The sequence below is a fragment of the Protopterus annectens genome, chromosome 7.part0 (assembly GCF_019279795.1).
Source record: "Protopterus annectens isolate FY-2018-M chromosome 7.part0, PAN1.0, whole genome shotgun sequence".
In the NCBI taxonomy this organism is placed as follows: Eukaryota; Metazoa; Chordata; order Ceratodontiformes; family Protopteridae; genus Protopterus; species Protopterus annectens.
Genome location: NC_056739.1, coordinates 1,323,930,438 through 1,323,958,288, shown reverse-complemented (window position 1 = coordinate 1,323,958,288; position 27,851 = coordinate 1,323,930,438). Strand labels below are relative to the sequence as shown.

At 38.5% G+C, this 27,851-nt stretch overlaps 1 protein-coding gene across 4 annotated transcripts in view; it reads right to left on the bottom strand.

The window, feature by feature from the left end:
* ARNT2 (aryl hydrocarbon receptor nuclear translocator 2) overlaps positions 1 to 27,851 on the bottom strand; it is a 2,296,360-nt gene that overhangs the window by 308,917 nt on the left and 1,959,592 nt on the right. For all 4 annotated transcript variants that reach the window (XM_044077930.1, XM_044077931.1, XM_044077933.1 and 1 more), the window contains one exon: positions 13,558 to 13,696. In XM_044077930.1, the coding sequence (XP_043933865.1) occupies positions 13,558 to 13,696 (139 nt within the window). The remainder of the gene's footprint in view (positions 1 to 13,557; positions 13,697 to 27,851) is intronic.

The following is a 27,851-nucleotide window of genomic DNA, read 5'->3' as shown; positions in this document are numbered from 1 at the left end:
GCATAAATGACTCTCTCTGTTCTACAATTATAAAACCCATTTGGTCTAAAACAATTATTTATGTATGCAAAAAAATTAACTATATAGGGACAGCTACTTCATTCCCCACAGGATTGAGTTCCTGTGACAGAAATTTGATAGTAAAGTTTAGACTCAGATCTACAAAAATCTTGTGTGTACTACCATTTCCTTTATATTTTTAGCCTTCTTATAGGAAAACACCAACTTCTTTTTGGTTAAACCACTAAGTTCACCAAAGTTCTTTAAAAATTCTCAAAAATGTACTATATATTGTTTAATGCTGTCACTACAAACATTATAAGTGGACACTACAAATAAATTTTCTACATTATTATGAGTATAGCATTAATATTAATATTACGCCAAGGTTTATATGGTGATTTTATATTGTATCTAATGTTATATACTCTTTGAATATCTTGCTCAATTAATTTGGTGTCATATTGTCTATTCTCAAACATAATCTTAGTACGCTATATCTCTTTTATAAACACATTGTCTTCATTACATAACCTTGAAATTCTCAGAAATTCACCAAACGGTAAAGAATCAATCGTGTGTTTTGGATGGCAACTAGTACCCATAAGAAATTCATTAGGAGATTCAAATTTTCTATGAATACTTGTGCTTATATGTTTTACAACAGTTCCATGCAAATTAACATCCAAAAAAGAAACCTGTTCGCCATATTGTAAACCATCAAACAATATGTCAAATCTATTAGATTGAATTTCCTGTACAAAATTTAATACCAGATGCATGCCACCTTCACATAAGAAAATCAAATCATCTATGTATCTAAAATAAAATTTAACATATTTTTTGACAAAAGAATTAGTATAAATACAATCTTGTTCAACCAAACCCATAAAAATTGTTCAACCAAACCCATAAAAATATGCGCAGGTGAAAGCTGCTCTCTCTAAAGCTAAAAACACAGCATCAATGGGACCGGATGGTGTCCCCGGCTGTGTGCTACACGAGCTAAATGAGGAATTAAACCCGCACATAAGGCAGCTGTTTAATCTCAGCCTTACCACAGGATACGTGCCCAAGGAGTGGCGTACGGCAACTGTGGTCCCACTCCACAAAGGCAGTGCCTCTACGGACCCTGGTAATTACCGCCCCATAAGCTTAACAAGTCTAGTCTGCAAAGCTATGGAGAGGATCATAATGGAGCTCATAAACAAAGATATAGGGACTTGCAGACATTGGACCTGACCCAGTTTGGCTTTGTCAAGGGAAGATCATGCCTTTTGAACTTGGTTGACTTCTTGAAACAGTCACCAAGGCCATTGATGAGGAAAGGCAGTCCATACAGCCTACCTTGACCTTGCAAAGGCTTTCGACACAATACCCCACTCGGGTATTGTAGAAAAACTTACCAGCTTAAATGTAAACCCATATGTCACAAGATGGGTTGCAAACTGGCTTAAGGACAGAACCCACAGGGTTAGAGTTGCTGGCGCTGTGTCGGACTCCAAGCCGGTCACAAGTGGTGTCCCACAGGGCTCGGTCCTTGGTCCCCTATTGTTTGGCATCTACTTCTCAGAAGTACAGGCCAACATGGGAGGACTTTGGCTGACAAAGTTTGCAGACGACTGCAAACTGGGCACCATAGTGGAAAGTGCATCGGACACGGATATCCTTCAGAAGGGACTCACGGAAACAGATAGCTGGTGCCAGAGCCATGGCCTGAAGTTAAACGCCAAAAAATGTATAGTCATACCCTTCGGGAAAAACAAGGTAACCCCAAGCTACCATACAGGTGGCAATCCACTAAGCACAGAAGAGGTTATCAGGGACCTGGGGACCCAGGTTGACAGTGGCCTTTCTTTTGACACTCACATTGCTAAAGTGGTTAGAAAGACCTTCTACATTGCCCACCTGATCATGAAGGGATTCACATCCAGATCTAGTGAGGTCATTGTTCCCCTGTACTCTTCACTTATCAGACCAATGATCGAGTACAATGCCCCATTCGGGATGTATCTCACCCGACATCTGCAGCAATTGGAGAGACCCCAAAAGTTCCTCACCAAAAGGATAAAGGGACTCCAAAATCTGTCATATGCTGCCAGATTGAAGAAACTCCAGCTCTATTCAGTCGCATACCGTCTGCTCAGAGGTGACATGTGCCTGACATACAAGGCCATGTCCAACCCGGAATTAATGGACATGCTCCACCTCAAAAATCCAAATCCACCAAAACCACTAGAGCAAGCGACTTAAACCTTAGCACGGATATAAATAGGACGTGCTGGAGGGATAGATTTATCACTCAGAGACTCCCTATGCTGTGGAATAAAATCCCGGTCCATGTGAGGCAGAGCACCTCGCTGACTCTGTTCAAGAGAAATCTAGACCTGTGGATGGGAGATCGTAGGTTTACCCCAGGAATCATCTCTGTGTCACTGCTGGACAGAGGCACAACAAACTAATGGGCACAGTATTTTTTCATATAAGGGGTGGCGTAAGCCACAATAATTTGGGCTAGGCTTATAAATGCCTTAGGGCAGAGAGCCTAGTATAAACCTATGAACCTATGAACCTATGAACCTATACATTGGTGCAAACGGAGCACCCATTGCTGTACCCTGTATTTGATGGAAAACTTGATTTTCAAAATAAAAATAATTATTTTCCAAACAAAATTTAACTAAATCTAAAATATAATGTGTAAACGGATAATCTCCCAGCTGGCACAATAGTCCCTCTAATCCAAACACATGTTTAATGCTAGTGTAAAGACTCTTGACGTCTAATGTAATCCAATACATATTTTCTTTCCAAATGACATCTTTTATTTTACTTAAAAAATCAAGAGTGTCTTGGATATACGAAGGAAGTTTCTTAGCTTCTTTTAATAATATCTTGTGTAGAATAACCCCTACATTATGCAAAAAAATATTTACTAGCTGAAACTATAGGTCTACCCGGTGGATTCCTAACAAACGCAGATGCTGTAGAAGAATGTCCTTGTTCTCTGGTTGAATTAGGCAGTCGTCCAAGTAAGGATATATTTGTATTCCTCTTTGTCTGCAGAATGCAATTACTGGTGCCAGGCACTTTGTAAAGACCCTGGGCGCAGTAGATAAGCCAAAGGGCAGTGCAGAGAATTGGTAATGCATTGAGCCAGCCTTGAATCTGAGGTATCTTCTGCATGATTGTCTGATTGGGACATGCAGGTATGTCTCTTTTAGGTCTAAAGTCACAAGCCAAGCATTCTTGCCCAGCATGGGCAGAAGCTGCTGCAAAGTTAACATTTTGAATTTTGGTATATCCAGGAATGTGTTCAGAATAGACAGGTCCAGTATTGGTCTCCAGGCCTTGTCCTTTCTGGGTACCAAGAACAGTCTTGAGAAAAATCCTTGTCCCTGTTCTTGCTCTGGTACTTGTTGAATGGCCCCCATGTCCATGAGGGATGAGACTTGTTTTTGTGCCTCTGCCCATTGATTTTTTGGCAGATCTGCCAGCCGTTTTCCTTTGGCAGGGTATGGAAATGGAACTTGTAGCCTTGTGACACTATGTTTAGAACCCACTTGTCCTGGGTTACAATGTGCGAATTTTGAGAAAAAAGCGCTAATTTTCCCCCTAAGGGTGCTGCCAGGAGATAAGTGCTTGGTGCAGGCAGGGGGAAGTCATTGGGACCGTTTCCTGTAATGCTGTGATTTGTCTTCTCCAACTTTGGAAGCAGAAGCACCCCACTGCTTTGACATGTATGAACCTTGCGCCTGGGATCTTCCTCTAGGGCATCTGGAGCTGCCCCTTTGAGGTCTAACACAGGAAAGGACCAATTCTTTGTAGGCCAGTGTCTACTAAACCTACGTGGCTGTAATTGTAAAAAATCTTTGACAGTTTGCATAGATTTAGCTTTGTCCTCCATTTTCTTTAACACCTCTTCTGCCTTAACACCAAACAAAGTGTCATGCTGTAAAGGTGCAACTAATAATTTAACTTTCACATGATCAGGCAGATTTTGTTCCTTTAACCAAGCATGCCTCCTAATTACAGAACCCATTACTGCTGCCCTGCAGGAGGCCTCCAAAGAATCAAAACCACATTGTAAAGTATGCTTTCCAACTTGTTCAGCTGAATGCAATAAATCCTGCATTTCCTTGTTTTCTGCACATTTAGAGTTTAACAACATTTTCTGTTTAAGCAATGCATGACATATTGCTGATATTTGAGCATATGAAACTGACAGTTTAAGGCCCTTATAGCCAAGGTAGCAGATGTGTAAACCTTTTTCCCCATCTATCCAGTTCCCTAGAATCTCTGTCAGAGAGGGTAGGGTTTTTTGCAGTGGAAGCCTTAACTCCTTTGGGACCCTGTGAAATAGTCTCCAGGTCTGCAGCAGGGTTTTTAAAAAGGAATTTATGAGAGTCAGGAACACTGTAATATCCATCAGGCTTAGCAGGAGCTGGAGGTAAGGAGTCAGTTGTAAGACTAGACTCCGAAAACACATCATCTGCAATGTCTAACAAAGGTGGAATGGCTAGAGGCCTGTGTTGAGGAAGCAAAAGGAAATCTCTGAGCCTCTTTTTAGATTCTGAAAAATCTTGGCTCTCCCAGTGGAAATGCTCCCTCATGGTATGCAAGGTTTCCCCAAAAGAATAGTCCTCTGGAGGAGAAGCTGAAGATATAGATTCTTCAGCATCAGAATCCTCATTGGGGGGGAAGAGAATATTCCTGATCAGAAGAGGAATCAGAAGAAATAGAAACCTGATCTAAAGATTCATAGTCAGTCTCTTGCGTAGGCCTCTTATCAGGGGGGGGATGGGAACCCCTGGTCAAGGTAATCAAGTCTTCGGTGATTTTGAGCATCTGTTTTTTGGGCATAAAGGCCTGTCCACGTGGCTCTTGAGTTTCTTTGCTTTAGAAGGTGCTTTAGTCTTTGCCTTTGAAGCTGAAGTCGGTTTAATGTAAAGATGTTTAGGTCTGAATACACCCTCAGAAGCCAGTGCCTGCTCAGCGGCTCCGGACCCATCTGAGGGAATAGTAGCCGAGGCTCCAATACCTTGAGTTTCCAGCGGCATGGCCGACTTCACATGGGAGTCGGTAGGTGCCTGCGACTCTAAAGTAGCGGGCGTCAGGGGCTGTGAAAGCGCCTCACTGAGAACTGGCGAACCGGCGACTGGCTTAGGAGAAGCTTCGTCATCGGTTTTGGGCCTCGGTTGTTTATCACTCTCCTTTTCTTTGCGTTTTTTGTGAACTCTGGTAGTCGGATGGCTATCCAATGACATTTCAAAATAATTTAACCGGAGTCCAAAATACTTTAATGCGAAATCATACCGACGCTTAACAGTGCGTTGGTTAAATCTAGCACAAAACTAACAACCAGAAACGTTGTGATCAGGGCCTAGGCATGGAATACAGTAAGAATGAAAGTCCTTATGAGGTATTTGCTTTCCACAAGAAATACAATTATTTACTTTTTCTGACATCGGTCTGGAGCAAGAAAAAAGTTTCCCCAATGAGGTACTTGGCTTTATTGAAGACTTCGGATCTGAAATTCGAACACGAAAATCTCAGGAGTCGGCCGACAGCCACTTGCAAACTGCTTCTGCTTCGGGCACCACGCGGCAAGAAAGATTGAAGAAAATGGCTTTGGCTGCTTCTTTTATACCCCTGACGACCTGAAGTCAGGGAACGGGTGACAGCAGCCGACGCAGGACCCAAGACTTTGGAATTCAAGACGACTGAGGGCAACCTGCCAGCAGGATTACCCAAATGTAATGACTGCAACAGTGAAACACGAAGGACATCTGCTGGTACAGACGTGTGTGTAAAGCACTGAGCTTAAAGATGCATCCACAGTGTACCCTACTGGAAAAGAACAGAAATGTATATAAACTACTGCAATTGTGTAAATGCATATGTTTTAACAGTGGGAACTGGCAGACAGAAGGTTAACTTGCAAATTTTAAGTAAAATAGTTGAAATTAAACTGTTTTATAACTACCCCACAAAAGAGATGTTATCTTTCACTTTCAGTGCAGGAAGGAGACAGGATGTCTAAAACTAGGGAGCCTTCTGCACTGTTTTGTAAGTGTTTTATTGTTTTATGTCTTCTAGTTGCTGCAACGATCTGAAGGCTATGTATATTCACAGCGAGATGCTAATTGCTAGCAGTTTCTAACAATGGTTGTTGAGCCTGGGAACTGAAGTCAGGAGGCAGAAGGTGATGTTATGCTGCAAGTATCCCAGCAGTAATAATTTAATATTAATGTAAGATCTCTCTGAGAGAGACTGGGCATTTTGTATTTTGTCTTCGACCTGACAAGAACATCCACTCACCACTTCTGCCTGCTTGTTGTTCTGCAAGTACATTAACTAGGGTACAGTAATGTCTTTTAGATTCAGTAAGGAATATAGTAAAGCTTAGTTTAGATGTTTCTGTATTTATTTGAGACTGTCCTGCAATGTTGTTTTAAATAATTCATGTGATTTTGAACTCTGAAGTTACTATGATGATTTACTGAGTATTTTCTTGTTTGTCTATTATTTATTATTAAATATATTTACACCTTTCAATTGTGGATAGTCTGTCCAGAGATATTTAAGCTCTGAGAGTACTTGCATTTCTATTTGGTGACACTGTGGGCCACTCCTAACAACCTTGCTTTTGGTCAAACTACCACTTGGATTACTAGTAACATTACACAGTAGGATTGGATACCCTTTGTTAAGGGGCTTAAAGTAGTTGATAAGTAGTGGCTGGTAGAGGTGGAATCTACCTTATAGTCTGAGCAGAAGGAGGTACAGCTAATAAACCTGTGCCAGCCTTTCCCAGTTGTGTGTGGGTGTGTGTTTGTGTATAAATCAAATCTTAAAGAGTGTGCGTGTCAGCTACTTAAGCAGGGACACAAAGCACTGGTTGGACAGGCAGGGTGCTGGAGGTCTTGGTTTGGCCACTCAGCTGAGATCTCAACCCTACAGCTGTGCCAGTGGGGAGTCTTATTGGGGATCTGGAGAAAGAGGGAGAAACCAGCTCCAGACAGACTGTGTTCTCTCTGCTTTTTAGGGAAATTGTACTTTACCGTGTGTGTACTTGTCATCCTCCCACTGTGTACGTCTCCCACTGTTGCCAGTGGTAAGGATTGAGGCTCCTTGATTACTGGGCTAGTGCTGGGGAGTCACATATTAATTGGTGGGCAGTGGTGGGATATCCACAACATATTAATTGGTGGGCAGTGGTGGGATATCCACATCACATAGTAATTGGTGGGCAGTACATACAAAAGGAACAGAACATTAGGACAATATTTTACTTAAAAGCACATTAAAAAATGTCAACAATATTATAAGGACAGCAGGCACTCATTTATGTAGTAGATATTTCTGCAAACACCATCTTAAAGATAGAATTAGAGGCCAGCTCTGCTGACTTTGACAGAGAAAGCCCAGACTACGTTTCTGGCAACCCAGGTTTGATTAGTGGCATGGATGTCCTGCTGAAGCTGGTAAAGGAGGGCAGAGAAATCTTATGCCTGGCTGTCTTTCCAAAGGGGTAGGGCATGGAGATGTGAAAGGAATATGCTGCCAGAAATGGAAGTGCCACTGACAATACAGGAGCCACGTAACTAGCACGTCTCATGTTTGTGGCGAGGCTAAAATTAGGAACGTTTCATTATGTAAGTGTGTGTGTATGGGGGGGGGGGGCAGTTATCTCTTACAGAACATCTGCATCCCCACTTGAGACATGCCAGACCATCAGAGCTAGCAAAAAGTCCTGCTTAGCAATGGTAACATATTTCAGGTGTTTCAGCACCTTCTTCCCAGTGGAGTTGCTTTCCTATCCTCTTCCCATCTCATCATGCAGCCCACCTGAGATTACTACCAGGACTGGAGGTACATCTGCCATTACAACAGTTTCACTATTACCCTGTCAAGACAGCTCCAGGGGTAGAACCAAGAGAGACGGAAGAAAACAAGGGGTCACCAAAGCAGCTAATGGCCACATACAATCAGAGACGCATAAAAAAGGTAGGCTATTGCAAACAGGGATACACAAAATACTTTACCTATGTATGTTCTTTAAAGGAAATCACATAATCATGCAAGACTATTGGACAACATTTTTGTTTCAGTGTTAAATGAACGGTTGCACAAACCTGCCATTATTTTATGATTATGTGATTTCCTTTCAAGAACAACATATTTATGCAAAGTAATCTGCAGAGTGAGCTCTCTGAAGAGATTGTACAGCACAGTATATTTACAAAGGAAAATGGGGAAAAGAGCATCAGTCTGAAGATCACTAGTGATGCTGAATAAAGATGGAGATTCTCTTTAAAAAAGTAAAGACAACCAGACTCAGGACAGCTGAGTGCACTGAATGCATCAATTAGTACATAGTATTTTAGATGGGGCAAAGGGACAGACTCTGACAGTAAACCTTTGGAACTACCTCCGATGACAGGCTGCTTGACAGACTGAAACAAGCTGATGTTGAACCATATACATGACTGGATCATGGAACTGTATATCAACTCAAAATGATAATGCGTATCAAAGCAAGGGTGTCTCTTTCAGTCACTTTTATCATTTGCATGAGTGTACTGGTAACCAAAGTGAAAGCAAAAATAATCAACGAGATCAGCTAGAAGGTAGTGACAGTCAAACTGTGTTTGTACTTGCATCAAGATATGACAATATGTGCAATTTATAAATGCTGGATGATGTTTTGGAGCTCTTCTCCCTGGGCCTCTGCTGAAAATGGGCTCCTACCCAGTCGGTCTTTCCCCAGTAATCAAATGTCAATAAATAATGTTTTTTAGCGTACATTGGGAATTAGAGTCAGCTAGATTAAGAGCTACATCTGGGAAAAACTATTGCTCTTAGATATGGCAAAACAGGGGAGACCGAGTTCACCTTATCATCCTTCATTCTACTAAGTATTGAGTTTGGGCATTATACTAGTAGAAGAATAAATTATCTCCGTCTGACTTCATGTAACAAAAATATACAAATGCTGGTACTGCAAAATTAATTAACATTCCTCAGAATAATACCTTTTGCCCTTTTCTTAATAATCTGTCAGCAGGATAAATGATATGAGTTCTAGCATTTTCTTTCAATGACTGTATAGTTAAAATCATCTGCAAATTTTAACTGGTCATTTAATTTATCTAATAATATATTTAGCAATATCCATGCCTTTTTAACCCCCTATTTTAGAAATATAGCAAGTATTACCTAATGTGTGTAAGACATTTCTTATCTTCACAACACTTGTATGGGGTGCAACAGGTGAACACTTATTGTTGGTGCAGAAGGCTGTAGGTTCTATTCCTACTCCAGGTAGATTGACTGCTGACATTGCAGTGTAGCACAAGGGGCTGCTACATACCTGAGTGTGCCACTTTTCAGATGAGGGACTTGAGCTGGTGGCAGCTCAGGTGGATGTAAAAAAATCCCATAGCACCTATCAAAAAGGGTAGGGGAAGATCCCAGATGCCCATGCCATATTTCCCCTAGCAGTACAAATACCACCAAGGAGCCTCCCCTGAAAACAGGGTACTAGCCTAATGGGACTAACCCTCTCAACAAAGGACAAATAAATAAAATAAACCTTTCCCCCTCAAAAAAATCTCCTAAGTTGGTATTTAATAGTTTCACTATGGCACACCTCTATTCTCTTTTTACTCATCAAATCTCTACCTAGTCCCTCTAAATACCTGACTCATCTGAAACACTATACAAACTGTATCACAGGATCACCTTAATGTCTCACAAAAAACTTCCGCTTCACCTCCTGAAACATCTACTAAGCTACAGTAACTTATCCTACGTGATATATGTTGTATGTTTCCTTGATGCTCAATGTTGCAAGCAGATTTCTTTTTCTATGAAATTTAGAAATACCACATTTTTCTGTCTGTAAAAAATGTGCTGAAATGTGGCAACTCTAGTACTGGTCTTAGACATTGCCCCTTTCAAGGACCAGAAACAGCCTGGAATAGAAGTCTTGTCTTATCTGAGAGGGTGGCACCCACTATATTGCCTGTTTAACCCATTAACACCTAAGTGGTGTGGAATGTCATACCTCTAGTAGCCTACACACACCTTGCACACCAGAGCATTTCCTGAAAAATAAACTTAAAAAACAATAAGATAAAAAAAGTAAATACTTTGTGAACAGTAAAAATAAAAGCTATTAAAACTATACAAATATTGATGTTATCGGTAAGAAGTATTCTTTGCAGTGGTAACAGTCAGTGCATTCATAGTCATTCCATAAATGCTACATTATAATGCATAGAAACCCAAAATTATATTTTTGCTAAACTTTCACAAACAATTTGTCATATATTGGAAACTATATTACCTATACATATAATGATAGAACATTTTTGTTAAGCGAACAAGTTTTTACATGACAACAAAATTCCTCTATGAGTGCATGTTTACTGAAATATTTACAGAAATATGAAAGCATATGTTTAATTTCATAACTAGCAGTATAAGGAACACCTAATAGTTCTAAAAATTTCCAATTTTCAGCTGAAGTTTGAAAGAACGTTTTCTTCACCATCCATGGCTTCCTCTGATGCCTACTAATATATCAGGCATAGTGTGATACAAATGGACGATAATGAATTTACAGGTATGCCACAATGGCATATCACACCATACCCCTCAATAACATGCATGGCTCTTAGTTATGAAAATATCAGCATAAATATGAAAATATGAATAATAATTGATGATCAGTGACTAATTTATCTACTGTGGGATATCTTACATTAAAAATGTTGGTATCATTTTATAACAATTAATTGCACTTTCTAATATTGCCTGTTATTTGTTGGTAAGTCACTTAGTAGATGAAGTCAGACCCCAGAAAGTTCTGGACGCCATAAGGAGCTATGGGTGTGAAATGGAAGTATACAAAAAGGTGATATAGGTGTGAATGAGTTAATAGCAAAAAAGTAGAAATTTTATGTCTCAATGCAATCCTGGTCAATTAGAAGACAAAATAAAAAGACCCAGAGTTCAGGGATGTTAACCAAACTCTTTTAGCAGTTTAAAAGTATCTTCTTCTTCTTTCGGCTTTATCCCAGTTAAAAGTATGACTTACTTAAATATTTTCATATAAAATAATTCATTGGACTGGCCACAAAATATAAACATAACTGGTCAGTCTGATGCAGTCTTTTAGATAAAATTATATGGTTGTACTATTTTATGACTTATTTTAAACAAGTGTTATATTCAAGGAATTTGTTTCACTTGCCCTGCCTTTAGGTTATATTTATTTCTTTTTTAGTGGTGACTAATCTGGCCACATAAGGGCCTATGTTATCTGATGTGAATGAATATGAGGAATGGAGCAAGGCTCATTTCAGCAGAAATTCTATTTTATAACCCTTAGTTACCGACTATAAAATACATCTGTCTGTAATTATTACTTGCAAGCAGACAGATGCATATTTATTTATTTTAATTTATTTTACATTTGTTTACCCGGAAAGTACAAGTAGGATGAGATCTGTTTTCAGCAGAGGCCTTGGGAGAAAAGCTCCATATATAGAGATTATACAAACTTATACAAGAAATTATACAAAACTTATACAAGAAATTCTATTCTACAAAAAATATACACTACATACAGTACACCAGAAAGTACATGCTATGCTATTATAGCTGACATTTGTTTTATATGAAATATGCACTCCAGGTGTAACAGAAACGTGGAGACAAAGAGTATGAAGTCCCTTTCAGATCTGTGCTAGGCTCCCTTCCCTCTTAAATCTAAGGCTGATGGGGATAGTTTCTTCTGTATAGTTTCTGGAAACAGGCTTGCCAGACAGATACACACTTTCATACAATTCTCTTGTACTTGCTGTTTAACTTCTTTGAAACAGAGAAGAGGTACATAACAGATTTCCATGTGATGATTATATTTTTCTTTTTTTCCCCATAAGACAGTATCATTACCTTGTTCACCAAAGAGCAAATCCTATCTGGTGCTTCTTGTAGGTTATTGGGTTTTTCCTCCAAGCTGATTTGAGAATAAGGTCTTTATCCAGGTATGATAAAAAATTAGCAACTATGGACCTGCGAGATGCAGAAGCTGAAGAAGGTATAGGTTTCCCTATTGCTCTGTGGGCTCTCTCAATACCACTAGATAAGCCTTCCTTTAAGTCAAGAATTTCTGGGAGTCAGTTGTTTAAGAATAAAATGATGTTCTCACCCTCAACCTTTTCAGGAAGACCAAAAATTCTTATATTAGTTCTCTGTTTTCCAGATCATCAAGTTTGTTGGTTAACCAGTTGTTTTGTTGAGTAAGAAATTAAACCTGAGTCTTCCATCAATATCAATAAGTGATGTTTCAATGTCTGCTAATTTAAGTTGTTGTTGCTGAAGAATCTCCTTTAGGATGTCAGTTTGATTTTGACAGTTCTCTTTGAGACTTTCAAGTTTGTCAGTACTTTTATTCATTTTTAAGGAAAGAGCCTGAAGAGTGGAAGACATCTGTTGTATATCCTTCTTCAACAAACTGTAAGAATTCTTTATGTTGCTCATTTCCTCAGTGCTGTATTTTCTCCAGAATATTTTGACAGGAATATTTTTTAGATTAAAACTCCAAAGTTGGTGTATCTTTAGAATAGTAGTTATTAACAATTTTATCTAGTTTTCAAAGAAATTAGATAATTTAATTTCCTCTTATTTGGTGTAGTTTAAGGAGCTCAAAAACGTGCTGCTATCAGTTGGCCATTCTGGCTCCGTTGTAATTAAATCAAAAGGTGCTTTAACAAAGTATTAGTTTAAGGGTGTGTACACACAACAAAATATTAGTTTAAGGGTGTGCACACTTATGCAACCAGTGTACTGTACATTTTTTATTTTTTATATTTCTTCCCCTAACAGATTTGTTAGTTTTTCAATTGAATTGTACAGGTTATAGGTCACATTAAAGGTGGGAAAAGTTTTGAAATGATTTATTGTGGTCTCATTTTTTTATATCACAAAAACTTGGCATTTTACCAGGGGTGTGTAAACTTTTTATATCCACTGTAAATGTCAATTTCCCTATGTCACAAGTGATAATTCAATAATGGTGTTTAATAAAACAAAAAAAAAAAAAAAAAAGAAAAAATAAACATTTGTCGGCTTCAGTGGGGGGAGCTTCTCTGAGATTATCTGATGTGGAGATTTGGCTCTTGTCCGCAATCTGCAATCATTAAACCCCATCACCTATTAGTCCAATCAAATCCCCAGCACATATATCCTTGTAGGTCCTAAGATACTAGGAGGGATAGGAAATAAGTGAAAATCATGGATGCCATCCAGGATAGGTTAGGACATTTTTCTAAATGTTTCTAACACCTCCCCCTACAAAACTAGCTATTCAGCACAATGCAGTCCAAGCTTTTCTAGGCTAATGTGGAGATAACCAGAAGCAGCATATTATTTTCCTAAAATCCAATAATTACTTTAGCAATGCATTCGATTTCTTCTAATGAGAAAATAAAAAGAAATGTAAATGACTGGTGCTTGTAAAGGTCACAGAAGAAAGCGTATTACCTGTCCAGAAAAAGGTGGGCGATTCCCTGTCCAGGATACCTGACTAGCATTTAACTGACGAGAGATCTGTGTTAGGTTCTGGCCTGAAGATGACGAAGGTTGAATATCATTAACACCAGGAACATGAACCACTTGAGAGCTGAAAAGGTAGATGTTAAAATGTAGAGTTAAAACAAAAAAAACAGTGACACAAAGTGCAGCTTTATGGCACATGATGGATTACACAGCCTATCCCATCATACAATGCATTTGTTTATCAGATAAATTATCAGTCAAATTTATCAGCCTGAATTCTTCTACTTTACCTATTTACCTATGAACTACTGCCGCACTAAAACTAATTCACATCAATTCAAGCATTCTTGAATTCTACAACTATTTCTGAATTTCCATATATTCACTGATATCCATATGAAAAATGCTTCCACTTATTATCATGGTCTCAACACAACTGTCTTCAAGATGTTAACTTAGTAAACATTTCTTCTGAAAGACAATCTATATGAACCTTGAACATGTTTTTGAATCAATAGTAAACTTTTGTTAACCTTTTTTCTTTATTTTCAGTTGCAGACATTTTTCCATTTTAGGTCTCTGTTTTGGATTATCTTCATTTTTTTGACAATATAAATACGGGATTGTCATATTAGTGTGCAATAATCCACATGGCATCTTAACAGGGGTTTAGAGATTAATAACACTTCTGTTTACTTTTTTATGCATGCTGACAGCCAACAGCCCTCTCTTATGGACCAGTTTATTGATTCCCCTGTGAGGCTGACAGTCAACTGGGGCAGCAAATCATCACTTTAGCCATAGGCACCCCCCCTTGTAAGTCAGAAGCCCCCATCCCCAGCCAGCTAACATGTGTTCTTGCTTAAGTGAGTGCCAGGTATGATTTTTCTACACGGCAATGTGTACACATCTACACATGTACTTAAGAGCAGCTTGGCAGAGCCAAGGACACACTCCGTGCCCCTTTCCTCACACTGTACTTCTGCTTCACCAAGTCAGCATCATAACAGGCTTGGCCACCTCCCTCCACACAAGCTGAGTGAGCCAGTGTTGGCTGCTCACTTCCACTTCTTACTCAACTTCTACATCACCAAGTTGATGAATGAATCTGGGTTATCTGGGCTGAAGTCTGATACTAATGTATTTTTCTTTCCACAAATAATGCCTCTGCTTATGCAAAGTACATTTGTATGAGGTACGGACCATAAGAGTTGATCCATGACTCATGATAACACCTGCCAGTGTGTTCCTTAAATGCTGGTACTGCCAGTCAATCATAACCTCGTTACACCAGAACCCAAAGAAGTGAAACCTCCTGCAGAACCTGCACCTTTGTTTTTGCTCCTAAACTACACGAATGACACACTTGATAAAATCTGTACTGTAAAGGGAGAAGATAAGGGTCAGAAAAATCTGTTCAAACCCCCACAGAATTTAAAACAACAACAATGGATACAAACAGGAAACATTAATACAACAGATTTGTGAAAAACAGTATCTAGATCAAAACACTTTGATCTGTTTGGAAAAAGAAGCATCTGATGAAGTGCGCAAAATATAAACAACAAAACCTAGAGATATTTGAAAAGTATAAACAGGAAATATGGTGCAAAATTTACGCAAAGCAGAAAGCCAAATTAATCAATAGAAAGAAGGCAGCCCCAAAGATATTCGAAGAGAAGTACAGGCAAAGGCATCCAGACATGGAAAATTTCACAATAAATAAATAATATCACAAAGAGGGAATGTAGAAAAGATGATTAGTAAAGCAGATGTTAAAAGAATAGAAGATGAAGTTATGGAGTGCCTGCGAAGTGAAAGATTTGGTGTAGAATGTCTAACACAGGTTACACCACAGCATGATGGAGTGAGTCCCTAAAGTAAGGAGAAGCAGGAAGATCAGGAGACATTGGAAGAAGAAATATGGACATGGGAAAGAAAAAGAGATTTAATATGTTGTAATATTTATGCACAGGGGAAAGCAGAACTAACCAATAGAAAAACAGGACTTTTTTTTTTTTTTTGCAGGGAAATACAATCAAAGGAAAACTTTACAATACAAAAAATAAGAAGATAAAGAGGAAAAGCAGAAAAGGAGATTACTAATGGAGAAGTTAAAGAAATAGAAATTGAGATCATGGAGTACATGCAAAGTGAAGGATTCAGTGTAGAAAATCTAATTCAGAAAGCACCACAACATCAATGGATTTCCAAATTAAAGGGAGACCAGTGGAACAGGAAGTAGTTGGTCAGGTGCTATATGCAGATATTTTGAAGCCTTCCACAGGAAACCAGTATAAACCTTCACCTGAAGCTAGACAGCAAAGGAAGGAACAGGAAACTGTGGAAACTCTGATGCATTCTATGTTATGGAGTGATAGGCCACTGAGTTCCCATATGACAGAGCAATGAATGGCACAGGATGAAACTGAAGAGAATGTGCCACAGGAATATGCTACAGAACTTTCTATAGAATGCCCACAGGAAATGGAAAACAAGGGATGTGCCCTCAGTTTGGAAGAAAATAAGCTAAGAGAAAAGTTGCTTGATTTAACAGACATAGATAGATATATTAAGATCAATGAAAGAAATAAACTGCAGAAGGTCAATAAAACCCAAAGAGTCAGAAGTTTGTTAAAACAAATGTTCACAGCAATTAGGACTGTCCATACAGATCCATGCGATACAACAGAAGTAAACAGGATATATTACTGTGCAGCTAAATTAATAACCAATAAAGTTCTACCACAAGAACATAAGGTAGTGATGGGAAGGAAGGGAAGAAAGTGAATACCGTCATGGAAGTACTGAATGGGCAAAACCATAAAGCAATTAAGACAAGAAGTGCCAACTGTGAGAAGACTATAGAAGACGGAACAGATCAACAAAAATACTAAGATAGATGCGATAAAAGCAATGTGCAGTATTAGAACAGACCAGAATCTATCATGCACTATTGCAAATAACAAACTAAAAATTTCAGCACAGGTGGAAAAACTTTGAAGATATGAAGATAAATATAAAGGAAAAGTACAAAATAGGTAATTTACTGATGACCCAAAAAAGTTTTATAGAAAATTGGGAAACAAGGTAAAAGGAATCGAAAGTCCACCAAAAAAAAAAGAGGAAAAAGATACATTTGGGAGAAATATCTATGAAGATCCTGTGGAACATAACAAAGATGCTAAATGGATAGAATAAGTAAAAGAAAGAATAACAAGTTTAAAGGTGCAGGATATGAAATGGGATTAAGCAACAGCCAGAGAGATTGAAACAAAATTAAGAAAAGCCTCTAATTGGAAAACCCCAGGCCCAGATGCAGTACCTAACTTCTGGTTAAAAGTATTAACATCTTTCCATGAAGATTTAGCCATGAGTAAGAACTATTTATACGAACAGACACCAACCTAACAACACGAAAAACAATGCTCCTACTTAAGAGTGAACCTGCAAGTTCCCCTAAAAATTATAGACCAATAACTTGCCTTCCGATGACGTATAAACTATATGTAGGAATTGATGCTGACAGAGTTTATAGTCATTTAGAAGAAAACTCAATTATGGCAGTAGAACAAAAGGGCAATAAAAGAAAGTCATATGGAACAAAGGATCATTTGTTGTTAAATAAAATCACAGTGGAGAATTGTAAAAAGCGGAAGAATCTAAGTATGGCATAGACTGACTACAAAAAAGCATTTGATAGTATCCCACATTCATGGATAAAAAGAGTGCTTAAAAGTGTAAATGATGCACCCTACACTGATAGACTGCATTAACTGACCATGAAACAGTGGCAGACCACTTTGCAATTAAGCCATGATAAAAGACAAATTATTATCCCAGGGATAAAAATTCAAAGGGGATATTCCAGGGTGACTCTCTGTCACCGTTGCTATTCTGCCTTACCCTTAACCCATTAAGCTGTTTACTTAACAGCTTAGGCCATGGCTACAAATTTGCCTCCTAGAAAACAACGAAGTGTAAAGACTTCTCATCTTCTCTGTCAATGATTTAAAACTGTATAGTTCATCAAATGAGGAACTGAAAGCACAACTGCAGGTTGTCAAAACTTTTTTCAGATGGTATAAGAATGTCATTTAGTCTTGATAAATGTGCAAAAGCAACCTTTAAAGCAGGAAAACTACAACACCAGGAAAACATCAGCTTGGGACAAGAATGTGATATAAAAAAACTTGAGCAAGAGGGAGTGCATAAATATTTGGGAATTGATGAAGGATCAGCAATAAAACATGAACAAATGTGAATAAAACTTAGTAAAGAATACTTTAGAAACTTAAATTGATCCTGAAAACAGCGTTGACATCTAGAAGAAAATCCAAGCTATAAACCAAATTGCTCTTCCTGTGCTAACTTACAGTTTTGGAGTGATTGACTGGCCCCAAAATGTATTGGATGGATTAGATAGGAAAACAAGAAGGATGCTTCATGCACACCAAATGATTTATAAAAATTAGTGTATACCAAGATTATGTAGTCCCCTTTCTGAAGGCGGGATGGGCTTCCTCGAAACTGATTACATGTATACATCTGTAATTGTGGGACTCCACACACCTGTTGCCTTCACAAGACCCAAACATAGTGAACATTTTGAAACATGAGGAGAATACATCTAAGGTGACTTCTCTGCTTAATTTAGCAGAAGCATATCGGCATCAAGCAGGAACAGAAATCAAACCAAAAGTAGATAAAAATCAGGCAGCAACTGAATGTGCCAAAAAACAAAAGAAAGACTACAATGTGAAGGACCAGATGAGAAGGCAAGAAATGTGGAAAATGCATAAATATAGTTTCAAGTATAGAAAACTTCTAGAAGAACCTCATGTTGATCAGGAATGGTTAAGGAGAGGTGAATACAAACCAAGAGATGAAGGGTTAATATTGGCGGCCAAAGACAGTGGGCTATGTACACGCTGGTTTTCAAAGTTCATTGAACATGTGGGAGAAACAGACAAATGTAGGTTTTGTAAAACCGAATTGGAAGCAGTCGCACATCTCGTTGCTGGTTGTGACATACTAGTGGCAGAAAGACTGTATACTGAAGGGCATAATAATGTGGCAAGACTGTTGCACTGGGGATTGTGCAAACATTATGGTATTGAAGTGGATGAAAAACACTGGAAACATACGCCACAAAGCATCATAGAAAATGATGAAGTTTACATCACATGGGATCACACATTATCAACAGTTCAAAAGACAGATGCTAGAAAACCAGATATAGTCATCTACGAAAAGAATACAAAAGTAGCACTGATCACTAAAATCGTCACACCCAGTGACTACAATGTGTTGCATACATGGAGACACAAAGTCATAAAATATCAGGATCTGCAGGCAGAAACGAAAGCAATGTGGAAGAAAGATACCCAGGCAGTTCCAATAGTAGTAAGAGCAATGGGTCTTATAAAAAAAGAATCTACAATTGTATTTAGATATGTTACCAATCCATGTAACCCCGTACGAATTGCAGGAGGAGTCATTACTGGGCATATTGCGGGTGCTGTGAAGAGCACTTTTGGCTGATATCAAAGACTGAAACAATACTAATTTCAAGAACTTTAATCGTACTTTGACTTAGGAACGGGCTCCATTCCCATCATGGTATTAGAAACCAAAAGATTTGGAGAAATTAAAAACAGTGAAACTGGACTGGAAGGGCTACCAGAAAGGAGTTACGACAGAAATGTTTAGTTTAAGTAAGAAAGGTCAAAGACGGAAATTTCTGATGGGTAGAAGTGTTATTTCTCTGCAATAATATTAAAAATATGTACATTTTGTTGTAAGGCATGGCCAAGGTTTCTGAGTTTACTGGAAAATATTGGCATAGCGTGCTATCTGATGTAACCCTTAGTAAGGTATACAAAGTTGTTGTTGTGTCTTTCGGCTTTTCCCGGTTAGGGGTCGCCACAGTGGAACTCCGGTCCGCTAGTTGATTTTTACGTGCTGAGTTACCAGCCCTGACGCGCAACCTTCAACGAAGGTACACCCATTCACGCATGTCTCCAAGCAGAAGACGCTCTAGCTGAGAATCGAACCGGACAGTGTCTTACTGTGAGGCGACAACGCTACCGCAGCACTACAACCGCGGAGTAAGGTATACAAAGTACAGCCTAGAATTACCTACAGACACCCTTAGTCTATGGAACAGACTTGTCCCTTCCAGGACTTTTCCAAGTGAACAGGGAGTTGAAAGTCCTGTAACAGAGAGAGCTACTGCCATGCAACTCTTGCTCAGTCTGCCCTTACTGTGGATTCCTGGGAAATTAAAAGGAAGAAATTCAAAGAGAAAGGAAAAGTGACTGTTAGGGTGTGGCTGACAGTATAACATGTCCCCTGTAATATACATTATAGTGGAAAAAACTCTAGGAAAGCCCATGTGACATTGTTGGAACACATAATGGATATAAAAATGCCTAGATATTACTCAAACAACTACACATTTTAGAGGCAAACATGTTTCTTCTGCCTCCATGGTTGAGTGCAAGGTGATATACCAGGCTCCAAGCAAAGAAAAAAAATGCTTTTATAGAACATAATAGACATCTAGCAAAGACTGAAGTTTTTAACTTTTACAGAAAGAACAAGCAAGGAATTGATTTGGAAGTATTTACTACCAAGCTATTTCAAATCCTTGTGTTTATTGTGTGTCTAATGCACTATTTTTATGTGTATTTGAAATATTTGACTGGCATTTAAGCTTCATGTTTTCAGTATGATCTTACCTTAGAACACAAATATGGTTAAAGTGCTTTAAGAACATGTTGTCTGTGAGGTGTGTGAGCTACTAATGCACCTGGGTGGCCCTGTAATGAAGTTAACATCATTACACAAAAAGTAAGAAACTGCAATTTAAAATGACAAAAATAAAATATGCAAGAGGAAAGCATCTTTACAACTCCCATTAAATATATCGAAAGGGCAGTGATGACTCCTCTTACTTAGGAAGTTCATGCCCTGCATCTTTACTTACATCAAGGGCACACAGAAAAATGACCACCAGTGTATGGTAGAACTGTACAAAGTTTAGAAACAGTAAGGTGTTAATGAGCTTAACCGCTTAATTACTGGATTTAACTCCCTCAGTCACTACCTACACACTGTGCTACCTTGAAAAACTCAGCTAGACAGTTCCTGGCTCATCCCTGAAAAAAAAAAGGCAAGTGTGGTTACTAGACATATCCAATTAGTTAATAAATAAAAAAATAAAAAAGAAGGCTGTGCATGAAAAACAAGCCAGAACACAATCCTCTTAACTAACAAACGTCCTTTGACAACTTTTGTACCTCTATGGACAAATTCTGGAGGCAAACGTAATGCAAAGTTGCCAACATGGCTTAACTGTGTAAACCCAGAGTAAATTAAAAACGGCTTTTCTGCAAGTACAACTCAAGGCTTACACGTTCAAACAAATCTAAACTTGTTTAGAGCACTTAGGAACTAAATGTGACACCAGAAAGGCAAAATCCTTCTTTGCAAACATACTGAAGTAATCTTTTAGTAACTTTATAAGATCAGTAAAACTGGACTCTATTTCCATCATTCCACAGAAGAAATGAAGTGTTTTTTGGTATTTCAATAATCTGTGCCATTTTTGTAAGTCACCTTTATGCAGCATTTAGGAAATGTTACATTACGTTTGCTTGACAGCAATTGGAAACAATCTTATCTAACATGCCCTTTAAATGCATTTAGCATTTGAGTCTCAGCTTTCAATGCCCCCACACCTTTCCTGTTAATCTTTCCTCAACTGTGGCGTGCCTGCTTAAATACGTGTGGGTTCTTTCTCAACTACACATTTTAACAGTCCATGTCACTGGCCTACAACTCTCTTTGAGAAAAAAAAAATTTCTGAGATGTAGGGTGCACTTAGTCCATACAATATGCCTGTGTCCCCTACATCCTGGAGAAAGTAGTAATAGTCCTTTGAACAACCAGCACAAACTAACAGCTCTTTAATTATAAATTTGTAGTAGAATGTCTCAGATTTGCAGTGCTATCCACATTCTTTTAATACTGTTAGTATTACCCTTGCTGGTAAATCCTGTTCCTGACCCCCCCACCCAATCCATGGAGCTCTGCCCTGCATTCCCTACTTAATATAACCAACTGTGAGACTGCTGCACTTTGAGAAAAGCAACCTCATGTAAAAAGAAAGAATTTTCACCCTCAATGATAAGCAAACTTGGAACTGCCACACTCACCATACACTAAATGCTGATATAAGTTAGACTGAACATAGGATCATAGGAAGTTACAAGTCTAATGACCCGTGGGTCCTTACAAGCCTAGTCAAGTTTTTACTCTTATTTCCATGATCAGTGCCTACTTCCCCTGTCCAAGAGGGACACAGGTGGAACCCCCATGGTGAATTTAAGGTTACCCATCCAACTGTCGAGATTGTGTTTGAAGACGGCCAAAGTAGTAATCTGTTTGACATGAAGTGGGAGTCTGCTCCAAAGTTGTGGCAACCTCTGGGAGACAAATCTGTCCCTCCAGCAGGTTTTATTAATGTGGAACGGTGGCAAATGTGCAGTCAAACAGGAACAGTTTATTTAAGCGCTTTTCGTCAGCCCAAAAACTGACTTCCTCAGAAACAATTCCAATAAGTAAAAACTCCATTATATATACGTGAATTCGTAGACCCAAATGTTAATTGCATTCATCATGTTAAAGGAACAGCAAATATTTATATCATAAAACAATAAAAAAGCTAAATAACTAAATATAAAGCTATACTAAATACAAAACAGCAAACACAAACAACATATGTAGTTTAAATGAGACACCTGAATATTTAAGACATTAGAAAAATGTATATATATAATATGAACCTGTCTATATAAAGGTAGTTGTTAAACCCAGTGTGTTAATGCATAAAGAGGTACATGCTGTTGTAACACAGCTTGATTGTATCAATTCACCTCTTAAGACTGTTTAATTTTTAACACACTGCTAATCGAACAAGAATCATTCAGTCCCGGGAGGCTATAAGCATTTAACCTCACCTGCCAGGCTAATTCGAGTTCCTCAAGTTTGAGTGCCACCGTTACTGTTTTTCGTTTTATCAGTCTGTTTGCCAGTTTTGTTGATTTGGTTCGGTATGGCTACTGGTACTGGTGTCAATAGCAGTCCGTTTGATCCACAGGATACTCCTGTGGCTTTTAAACTTAATTCCGCTGGGCAGCTTGTTGGACATTTTTAACAGTAAGATTGACCGCATTTTTGCTAGACTAGATCAGCTGGATTTGGATCAACGCGGTCTTAAGCAAACACTTTCATCCTTTACTGAGACACCGTGACAACGGACAGATGCTAATGCAAGTGGAGTTGAAGCAACAACTAACGCTCAAGCAGATATAGCGATGGGCGAACCGCGGCTCATCCAGAATAAAAAGTCGGGTGATTCTACAGCTTATAATCATTCTACCACTAATCGGAAGTAAACGAGAACTCTACAGTAAGGAAAATTACTGTTAACAGCATGTTTAAACTGCCAGCCCAACATAGTGTTGTTCAGTTGTCGTCGGATATGTACCTGAACCTAAAGAACCATACAGGGGAAGGGAATGTAGCTGTAAAGAGTCAACTAAGGGACTTAAACACACACACTCCGGGTGAACCTCTAGCTGTGGGCCCTATTCCATCACTAATGGGTTTGAATAATGGGAACCTACAACAAAGTGGGATGAGCCACCAGAGCTCGATGGGCACGACTGGTCTTGAAGGTAAAAAAACATTTCTTTCTTTTGCAACTTGGCTAAACAATGGTTTCCATTTATCAGACGAAATTAGTACTGTCAACATGGTTAATTCAGCTGAACAAAACAATAGTGTTAATTCTGATGCTATCAATATCCAACTTAAATTGTTCGATGCTTGTCTGGTTAAACTAAAAAAGTTACAACTTGAAATCTCTTACTTCCGAGAGTGCCTTACTCGGAGGGTTGTATTGAAAGGCTTGAGGCGTGCACTGTACCCTACTGGGTTGGAGACTGGTTCTGCATTTCACATTGACTTGGTCAACTTGTTTGACAGGCAAGGGTTTGATCTTATGGAAATTATCATTAAACATTATACAATATGGGTAGAAGACTTGTCTCAATATGTGACAGAATTGGATAAAACTATACAAGCTAATTATGAGTTTGGTAGATATAATTATGAATATGAATGTGTGTTTACTAGTATTGACCTGTACATGCTTAAACTGAAATCCAACAAACTCAAAAAATTGGAAAGAGACTGTAAGGCGTACAGTTTAGGAGCTGCTTACCCTACTCCACCACCAGCACAGGTTTGGAGTAAGAGGTCTGCTCATTCTAAACAACCAAATACAACCAATGGTTGTCAGAACGAGACCATTACTGAAAGTGGTGACAACATGAATGACGGGGGCCTGCCTTATGAAAATGTGGCCAATACTAACCATAGGCTTGTGGTCCCTGTATTGGATGTAGGTGAACCGAGAGAGACACCTTGGAGTGAGAGGTTACATAGTGCCCACCTTGACAATAGTCTACCTCAACAACACCAACATTTTCAGCAAGGCCCCTCTATGGGGGCCAGGCCAAAACAGAAGAATTACCAGCAACTCCAATCCAAGAGCAAACGGAGGTTTGGCAAATACAAGAATTAATAGTTCAACAACGGCCGGACTGTGCATTTTCCATCAGTCTTAATGTTCGTGGGGACCAGTCTCCTTTGAGTTTTAACTCAAACTTTCAGAGTATTTCCGACTCTGATAATGTGATGCTTGGACATGACGAGGACAGGCCCAAACTACAACAACCGGACATTATTTTAAACAATGCGGGGGACTTTAAACTTTACAATTTCAGTACTACTCAGTTTAGTACTGATATGGTTGATTTTTTGTCTAAGGGCTTGACATTTGTACCATCTAAACCATGGAATATAGTAGATACTATTGTGGACATTAAAGCTTACACTAGAAAATTAAACTTTAATCTGTTAATGGGCAATGTGTTCAACTCTGGCCACCAGGATAAATTTTATGTCCCTAGTACTTATAATCCTCCATTACATCCAGTGCTAGAATTATTCGAAAAGTGTTGTGAATTGGATGTTAGACACATTAATAAAACTAGGCCTGTGATCAACTACATTACTAATATTAACAAGGATGAACGTGATTATTTACAATTCTTCAACTCACAGGGCTTACGTTTTTGTAAGCCAGACAACGGTGGAGGGTTGGTGGTTTTTTGCATGTCTGACTACCAACAGCGTATGAACAGATTGCTTAACACGGAAGCATACACTCCTAGTTCACGATCTGAGGTTAACAAAGCCTATAACAGCATTAAGGAATGTATAGGTGACCTGTTCATCAATGGGAGTATTGACCAAAAGACCTATAACTATATGACAATTCTGTTCCCTAGATACCCATATATTTTTGGTATCCCTAAGATTCACAAGAGCATTGAGAACCCACCGTTGAGACCTTTAGTGGACAGTAGAGGGTCGCCAACTTACTCCTGTGCCAAAGTGGTGGATGCCATCTTACAGAAATACCTAGTAAATGAGTCTCAAATATGTAAAGACTCTTGGTCATTTCTAAGTAAGATTGGATCATTGGTTTTCAATGTGAATTACAACTTTCTCACCATAGATGTAAGAGATTTGTACACCTGCATACCTCACGAAATAGCACTGGAATGGGTGGCCCTGATGCTGAAGAAACACAATGCAACCAGTAGAGAAATCAATCTGGTTTCAGTACTTATTGATTTAGTACTAACTAACAACTACTTCATGTTTCAAAATGAATTCTTTTTGCAAAAAGTAGGAGTGGCAATGGGATCCCCCTGTGGGGGTAGTACAGCTAATCTAGTGATGGCATATTGGGAATCAGAGTAGGTTTTCAAAGGTAACAGGTTTTCTAACACCTTTGTCTTTTACACCAGATTTCTGGATGACATTTTCATCTTGTTTAATGGAGACGAAGGTGATAATAAGATTGTAATGGATTACCTTAATAGTATTACTGATTTTCTACAGTTCACGTCCACATTTAATTCAAACACTATTGCATACTTGGACATATGCCTTAATAAGAACTATGTTATGAACACTTTCACAGCTAGGATTTTTAGGAAAAACACGTACCTTTCTTCACTACACGAGTAGTCACCCATTCCACCAAAAGAAATCTGTTATTAAAGGACAATTGATGAGAGCTTCTAGAATGATTAGCTTGGATGAGGATTTTTTTGACGAGTGTAGTGTAATCAAGAGTATGTTCCTTCATAGAGGGTACCCCAAACCCCTTTTAGACATGCTTATAGAGGAGGTAACAGATAAGAGACGTAACAGAGTTTACATCCCACTTCTATGTGCAAAACCTATTGAGCCATTCCCAAGCTCAGATACTTTGTTATAAGAAACCAATGATAGTACTGTTGGATCCACTAGTCAAGAGGATTTTAATACCCCTATGAACTTCATTACTACATTCAGTACACATAGTAAGGAATGCTTAGCTATTCTGAAGAAAAATTGGGAGTTATTTAAAATGTATCCAAGTGTCTATCAAAAATTAGGTGATGGTCCTAGACTGATCTTTAGGAGGGGTAAGAACTTCAAATTACACCTGGAACAGTATGATAGGTCTGTGTTCAGGAACCCTGGTATGCATAAATGTTTTAATTGTAACTTCTGTAAATTTGTGGAAGAAACTAATTCCTTCCAAATTAATGGGACATTGTATAAGCTGAAGGGTAAATATAACTGTAATTCCACTTTTGTTACATACTTAGCAAGGTGTACATTCTGCGCGGCCTTCTACATTGGAAAAAGACTACGTGACAGAATGTACGAACACCAATACGCTATAAAGAAATGTAAACTTGAGAAGGCATTAGCAAAACATATTTTTACTTATAAGGATCATGCTTTTAAATTTATTGTCATTGACCAAACCAAAATTGACAGTAGAGAAGGTCCGAGACCACTCAAACTTGAGGAACTTGAATTAGCCTGGCAGATGAGGTTAAATGCTTATAGCCTTCCGGGACTGAATGATTCTTGTTCGATTAGCAGTGTGTTAAAATTAAATTAAGAGGTGAATTGATACAATCAAGCTGTGTTACAACAGCATATACCTCTTTATGCATTAACACACTGGGTTTAACAACTACCTTTATATAGACAGGTTCATATTGTATATATACATTTTCCTAATGTCTTAAATATTCAGGTGTCTCATTTAAACTACATATGTTGTTTGTGTTTGCTGTTTTGTATTTAATATAACTTTATATTTAGTTATTTAGCTTTTTTATTATTTTATGATATAAATAGTTGCTGTTCCTTTAACATGATGAATGCAATTAGCATTTGGGTCTACGAATTCACATATATATAATGGAGTTTTTACTTATTGGAATTGTTTCTGAGGAAGTCAGTTTTTGGGCTGACGAAAAGCACTTAAATAAACATAAGAATAAACAAAAATAAGATCTTTAGAGCGAGTAACCCATGTACCATTTGACTTACGGATATGCAGCACTTCCAATAAAGCAGGGTCAGAGATTGCCTTGTATGCAAGGCAGAGACCACCTCTGAGTAGTCTGTATGAAACAGAATAAAGTGACAGTGATTTCAGATGATTCCCATAGGACAGATGTTGAAGACCTTGACTTTTCCTTGTAAGGAACCCTTGTGGTTTCTCCAGCTGCTGCAGGTGCTTGGAAAGGTACATACCAAAAGGCGCATTGCACTTGATTACTGGCCTGATGAGGGAAGAGTACAGGGAAGTTATAACTTCTTTTTTTCTGGAGGCAATGCCCTTAATTATGAGATGAGCAGTATTGAATGCCCTTCTTAACACTGTGGAGACATGGTGGTCAAAGGTAAAGCTGCTGTTAACCTGTGTGCCTAGGTCTCTCACCAGTGAGTGCGTACTTAAGGTGTTGCCATTGATGTGGTAGCTAGCAGGAACATCACTTTTACTGAAATGAATGATAATACATTTTTCTGCATTGAGTTTAAAGCCATGACATCAGCACCAATCATTTGTGACATCATTTGGAGATTCTATGACTGCTCCCAGTTTGAAGTCATCAGAAAACTTCGTCAGCCACAGACCTTTAGTTTTTACTTGTACTTCGGAGAAATAGATTTCAAACAGTAGAGGTCCCAGGACTGATCCCTGTGGAACACCATTGGTTACAGGTCTGCTATTGGAGGTGGATTCCCCTATTTTGACTACATGAGTTCCATCAGTGAGCCAG